A 6,205-nucleotide genomic window follows, 5' to 3' on the forward strand; every position below is an offset into this window, starting at 1 on the left:
TATTATTATATCAATATATATCTAATAATATTATAATCAATATATGTATAATATATAATATTATATCAATATATAATAATAATATAATCTATTGCGCGTTAAGAGGAATATTTTGCTCGTCTATAACGTCACCGTGAAAAATATACATTTTACGTAAATACATTTGGGATTTCCTCGGAAACCTTGAACGAGTTATCAATGTGACATTTTCATTAACAAGCTTGTCGCAGGAAAATTGTGCGGCGCACAATTATATGTAATTTGCACGCGTAACTTTCTATTTTCTGTTACGTTCCTAGAAGTTAATTAAATAGTATAATTTTTTTTGCGAAAAATTAGATTAAAATTTTCATATCAGCCATTTTTTACGCAAATAAAATTTATATTCGTCGAAATTCAACAGCTGCATCTGCTCCATGCGCAATCAGGAAATTTTCCACCTACCACTTATGAACCGATCGAGAATACGTAATGCAAAAGTATCTACGTATAAGTCACGGTGGTGTTAATGAGAGACAAATGTCCATCACAATAAAAGTCGCGGTCGAATTCGTTCGCAGCTTTGTATAGCTTTAAAAATGTCGCGCATCACTTTACGTCAGCCTCTCTGGCCAGCTTACATCGCGCTCTTATTATTTACATTAATTTTAACATCGTTGACGTTGCAACAAGTGGGTGCCAGTCCTCTCCCGGATTTAATAAATAATCATGAGAATTCGACAGAAATTTCGACGGACATCACAACCAACACCGATGTGTAAATCTCTTTTAATATTCTTTAACGTATAACACGTATATGTACACAATAATTTTGCTGTAAACGTTTCTTGCCGTCTTCAGATACGTGATAAAAGCTGTAGTTTACGAGATTGGAATTCTCGCGGACGAGGATAATACAACGATCAGCGAAAGCATCGAAGGGTAAAAACATTTTATTTTATTCTTTCCCTCCCCGCATTTTACTTTTCATTTATTCGAAGGACGTCCAGGATTGCGTTCCAAAATTTTACTCTTGAGAAAAATAGTTGACTCATGAACTAGTATTCGTAGGCGGTTCTTATTTTAAGATCTTAAGGTCTTTAAGAGGTCATATACGTTTTTTCAGTTTCAAAAAATCCATTTTTTTCGCTTATTTTAAAAGGTACATATCTTAGAAACATTTTAAGACCAGATCGAAAAAAAATTTTTCATTTTATCGCACTTAAAAGCTCTTGCAAAACTTTAAACGCGTTTTTCTCGAAATAGCATTTTTCAGAACGATCGGCATAATAACTGCCTCACCGTTCGTCCGATTAACTTCATTTCTGGTATATATGTATTCTAAATTAGATTCGTTCGATCGTGTCACGAAGGCTTTTTTAAATAAATTTAACCACTTTCGAATAGCAATAAAAAAATAGATATTTTTTTGTGAAAATAACGACTCTTTTCTTCAAATTGTGATCATTTCCATAATGTCTTTTTTTTTAATTCCTCTCGTCATACGAGAACTACGATTCTAAAAGTGATAAAAAAATCAAAAATTTTTGTTTCAGATAAATATTATGAGCTAAATCATGCCCAGTTTGATAAAAAAAAACACGTACTATGTCATTGGACCGCCATATTTTTATAAATTTGTTAGTTTGTGCATACGTTTTATGTTCATTAAAAATGCATCTTTAAAATAAAAAAAAAATTTAAATCAATAAGCCCAATAGTTTTCTTACAATCTCTCGCTTTGATTACTTTTCAGATCCGAAAAACGTAGACCCCTTAAGATGCTAATACGGCTGTCTTTTTCTTCTTCTTGTTTAAGACATTATTTAAGATGGTCTTGAAATAAGAACTGATTATTATGAATTAATTCTTTTATTCAGAGTAAAGTTTTCAAACGTACGTGGGAAGTTTAATAAATCAGTGACTTTTTAAAAGAAGGCTATGTTGAAAGATAAGTCAAATTTTGATTTTAAAAATTAAAAAAGAAATAGTCCCGGGAACATCCTTAGGACGTAGGGACATCTTAAGAACCCTTGTTCTTAGGAGGTCTGTATGTTCCCATTAAAAAAGAAAGCCACGCTTACTTTCGAACAATAATTTCAATGTCGTCTTTTTTTGTTTTGCAGACAAGAAAAAATCAACATATCATGGTATAATTCACCGCAGGAAGATGAATTCTCCTAATCTCAACGAATTTTTTTTTTATCAGAGCGAGTACGACAGAATATCCCGTATTCTGTCATACATCTAAACGCGTTATATGAATCGAGAGCAAAAAGTAAAATGTGAAACGTAAAGTCGTGCGCATACACGACGTTCTCGGGATAGACATGTATAGTAAATTATTAATTATATGTCTTATAAAATATAGAACGTAAAGAAAACGCAGAATACGATGTACACAATTTATAAATTTCGATATTAAACTAGTAATGCTGTGACACTTGTGTTTTCTTAGGATTTAGAACAATGTTTTATTAGCTTTTTTTCATTTAATTATGAACAATATCTCGTGTACAACGCTATAAACACATTGCTGCTGCAAAGTCTGCGAGGCAGAAGAAAGTCGTGGAACAATCAGGTAACACAATTCATAGAATGATCTCTCGAAGAATGATGGATATACATAAGGTAGCTCAATCGAAGTATGCGCGACGCTTTGACATTAGTTCCTGCAATTTAACTATTCACTTCTGGAAGATCTTGATGAAAGACTTTTAACGTCGCTTAAAGGTATGTATAAATCTTCCTTTTTTTTTGTTATTTCGGAATGCAAATAAGTGCGCAAGTTCGTAAAGAGCTCTCGATTAATATAATATCATGTACAAATTTCGACTGATTATTACGACAAAAGGTAATAAAAATACTCTCGATTTTCTCTCTCCTCCTTTTTTCTGCTCGTATCGTATCGTTGAACTAACGTACACTCAGTTAAACAGTAGGCACTGCACCTAAGTACCTTTGCCTTATCGAAGGAATAAGCAAAAGCACCAGTTTGTGAAATACCGGTCTTATATAATATTAAACAGCGTTACGATAACTCTTTTCTCTTATGTTTCTCATCCGCTTTTTTAATATATAAACATATAGTAAATGTTCTGTGTGTGTGTATGTCCGTCTATGTGTAAAAAAATTAAATGTCACGAGTGGAGCAAGCGGATGCGAAATTTATCCATCATCTCTCTTTACAAATTGTCTATATGTATCGCACAAAAATGTTGCGATTTATGTTCTCTCCATTCTTCACTCACTTTGTTAGAAATCAGTTATCAGTTACGTATAAATAACAATTTACGAAACTCTTAACAATAATTGTAAAATATATGGGACAGAGGGAGGACTTGATTTTCGCAGGATACTTATAGATGTTGGCCATTCAAAGGGTGAGGTAAAAAGGGGATGGGATATACCTATATATAATAAACATCAAATTATTCGCTAAGTGTAGTTGAGCGTCAATCATTTTTCGGCATTCCGGATTTATTTTAAGAGATACCCTGCAGCGGGACCATAATGTACCCATCAACGTTTTCTTAAAGCATAATTAACGTGGTGTCTAATGAAAAATAGAGAAGGCGCAATATGCATCCGATCAACCGTTTACGACTCGATACTGATATGATTCTCTCTCTCCTTCTCCCCCCTCCTATTACCATAGATCATTTAACATAGGCAGGGGGGAACGTTTCATTTAGCGTCTTTAGGCACCGGTATGGCGTCAACAGTGCTAGTGGATGTGCTTTCCAACAAAGCGGCTGAAACTTGTTCAATTGACGACTTTTCATTCTCTACGTTCTTTGTGTCCTTTACTGTTTCGATTTGCTCCGTGTCCTTAAAATCTCTGGAAACAAATTTTTCAAATAATTCACATTTTAGATTAGACAAATTATGTGCGCTAATTATTATTATGCTACATACATACCTACTGACCAATAACTCGCTATTGACGTTCTCATTCGCGGAAATCATCTTGTGCTCATCACTTTTACTATCATTGAGATCAATTTCCGCAGCTGGCAACTTCATCTCGACTACTTGACTATCTACATAGTCTGTGCTCTTTTCGTTACCATCTCCAACACTTTCGCTACAAGTTACATTCTTTTCCGTTAGGTTTACAGCTGTAGCTTCTGATATTTTCTCTTTAAGTTCATCGCACGGCTTTTTCTCTTCGCTCACGGTGTTCTCTATACTCAAAGTATTTTCGAAATTTTCGAAATTGGCCCAACCAGTAGATTCTATTGGTTCCGACGGTGCCACATCCCATGGATTGACTGGTGGAAGTATAGTGTTCGGTGGTTCGGTATTGTTCCAAGCTAAGATTACATAAGCCATTTCGATAAAATTTCGAGCTTTTTTTTTTAGTCAAATAATGTAAGAATTTTTTATAGAAACATACGATCTGTCGTTTCGACTTCCATATTCATGTTACGTGGTTCCTCTTCCGACGAACTAGAATCCTCCGACGAATTAGAATCATCCGATGAACTAGAATCCTGATGTTGTTGCTTTGAATGCCAATCTCGCTTGTCCACCACGGTCTGGAACGTCAGCTCGCCCTCATCTCCCCATTCTAAGCCACTGCCGCAATCCTCAAGCCCGGCTTTTTGTTTTTGTTGGCACAGCTTTAACAAAAAAGTTATCAATTTTTTCAATTTCAAATATAACACAATACGTATTCGATAACAGTTGAATAGATATCTACCTTATTGAACATATCTTCCCGCTTGTCGAGATCTTCTTCACTGAGATTAAAGGCCAACGTTGTTAATTGGTCAACTGGATTACTATAATATCATACCTCTTAACGAAAACAGTGGGGAGAGAAATGACTATGACAATATTAAGGTTGCGCTCTTCTCACGCGTGTTCTTTCTTGACTCTTGTAAGTTCTATGATCGCGGACCTAGTAGTGCTATATTTTTTAATGAAATCTCGTGTCTATACTTACTGAAGTGCGTCATCACCATCGTTAAACTCATCATCGTGGAATCCAAAATTCTCGATGAACGGAGGTGTTATTTGTTGACCCTGATAATTGGAGTACATCTAATACCAAGAATCCGCACGATAAATAAAGAACTAAATAATCTCGATTTATATATCAATAATATATGAATGTAACCGCTAACCTGTTGAATGTATGTCTCTTGCGAGTAAGAGTTGTATTCATTTGGATTTTCCTCGGAACTCATCAGGTACACATCGGGAGTTTGATCACCCTAAAAATTCCATTATAATTAAAAGTTGTTACTTTCTCATTGCAGTCATATTAAATTACGACATACAATGAAAATTAAAATTTTTTGTTATAAATTATTATAAATGAATGAGTGACATTACGTGTTATTTCTAAATCCATAGAGGCGATGTACTTACAAAAAAAAAGAAAAAAAATAAGAAATATATGTCACATTACTACATACCATCATTACAGTTTGATGAATTTTATTAATTTCCACCAACTGTACACTCACAAGATTTTCCCATCTAGTAAGACACTCGGGTGATACATTGTTCTTTAAGAAGCTGGTCAGTATATTATTTTTTTCGCACTGAGTGACGATATTGTTCGCAATATTTATTAAATGTCCCATGTAGCCTTGACGAACACCATTTTCTTTGTTTCTGTAATCAAATCTCGAAGTTATAACCCTGAATTCTCTATTGCAATATATGCGAAATATTCCGCGAAATATAATACTTTTGGTAATCTTACTGTTTACTCTCGTTTTTATCCCATGCTTCTAAGATTCTCTCTATTAATTTGCACTTGATAAATATCTGTAAATTAAGACGTTCAAATTATTTAACGTATGTTCCTTTGTGTCATAATTTATTTCCATATTATAAGAGATATAACTCACATTATTATAAATAATATCATTATCCCGTTGTCCGCAATTAATAGCTAAGGCCAGGCACTGTTGTACTTGCGTATGTAAGAAATTATTCCAGGTATATTTGAAAAACAGATCCTATAATATATTTTTGGATTAAGAATAAACAAAAGTAGACAATATAATAAAAACTCTTAATGATTCATACACTTATATTGGGTAGACCAAGATGTAGATGGGAAGATAATATTAGAATGGACCTTAACGAAATGGGGTACGAGGGTCACAAATGGAGGGATCTTGCTCAGGGACGGGAACAGTGGCGGGATTTGGTATTTGCGACAATGAGCTTTCAAATTCCTAACGCCTAATAATAATAATAATAA

General features: G+C 33.9%; 2 protein-coding genes across 2 annotated transcripts in view; one reads left to right on the plus strand and one right to left on the minus strand.

The window, feature by feature from the left end:
* The first annotated feature begins 541 nt into the window (after nucleotides 1-541).
* LOC108748964 lies at nucleotides 542-2,843 on the plus strand. Its single transcript, XM_018487411.1, has 3 exons — nucleotides 542-757; nucleotides 841-921; nucleotides 2,106-2,843. Exons 1-3 carry the CDS (start codon nucleotides 579-581, stop codon nucleotides 2,161-2,163), a joined length of 318 nt encoding a protein of 105 aa, XP_018342913.1. The 5' UTR covers nucleotides 542-578; the 3' UTR covers nucleotides 2,164-2,843.
* The window catches only part of LOC108748967 (serine/threonine-protein phosphatase 6 regulatory subunit 3), a 6,375-nt gene continuing 2,462 nt past the window's right edge, over nucleotides 2,293-6,205 (minus strand). The window contains 9 exon segments of the mRNA XM_018487414.1: nucleotides 2,293-3,820; nucleotides 3,902-4,295; nucleotides 4,379-4,604; nucleotides 4,685-4,766; nucleotides 4,931-5,028; nucleotides 5,112-5,201; nucleotides 5,406-5,607; nucleotides 5,699-5,763; nucleotides 5,847-6,079. Coding sequence (XP_018342916.1) covers nucleotides 3,667-3,820; nucleotides 3,902-4,295; nucleotides 4,379-4,604; nucleotides 4,685-4,766; nucleotides 4,931-5,028; nucleotides 5,112-5,201; nucleotides 5,406-5,607; nucleotides 5,699-5,763; nucleotides 5,847-6,079 — 1,544 coding nt within the window. The 3' untranslated portion in view covers nucleotides 2,293-3,666.

Source organism: Trachymyrmex septentrionalis, unplaced genomic scaffold, assembly GCF_001594115.1.
Source record: "Trachymyrmex septentrionalis isolate Tsep2-gDNA-1 unplaced genomic scaffold, Tsep1.0 scaffold25, whole genome shotgun sequence".
NCBI lineage: Eukaryota > Metazoa > Arthropoda > Insecta > Hymenoptera > Formicidae > Trachymyrmex > Trachymyrmex septentrionalis.

Coding starts and splice junctions, on each gene's coding strand:
- LOC108748964 (XM_018487411.1), top strand. CDS start 579: ATGTCGCGCATCACTTTACGTCAGCCTCTCTGGCCAGCTTACATCGCG. Junction 758..840: donor ATCACAACCAACACCGATGT/GTAAATCTCTTT, acceptor TGCCGTCTTCAG/ATACGTGATAAAAGCTGTAG. Junction 922..2,105: donor ATCAGCGAAAGCATCGAAGG/GTAAAAACATTT, acceptor TTTGTTTTGCAG/ACAAGAAAAAATCAACATAT.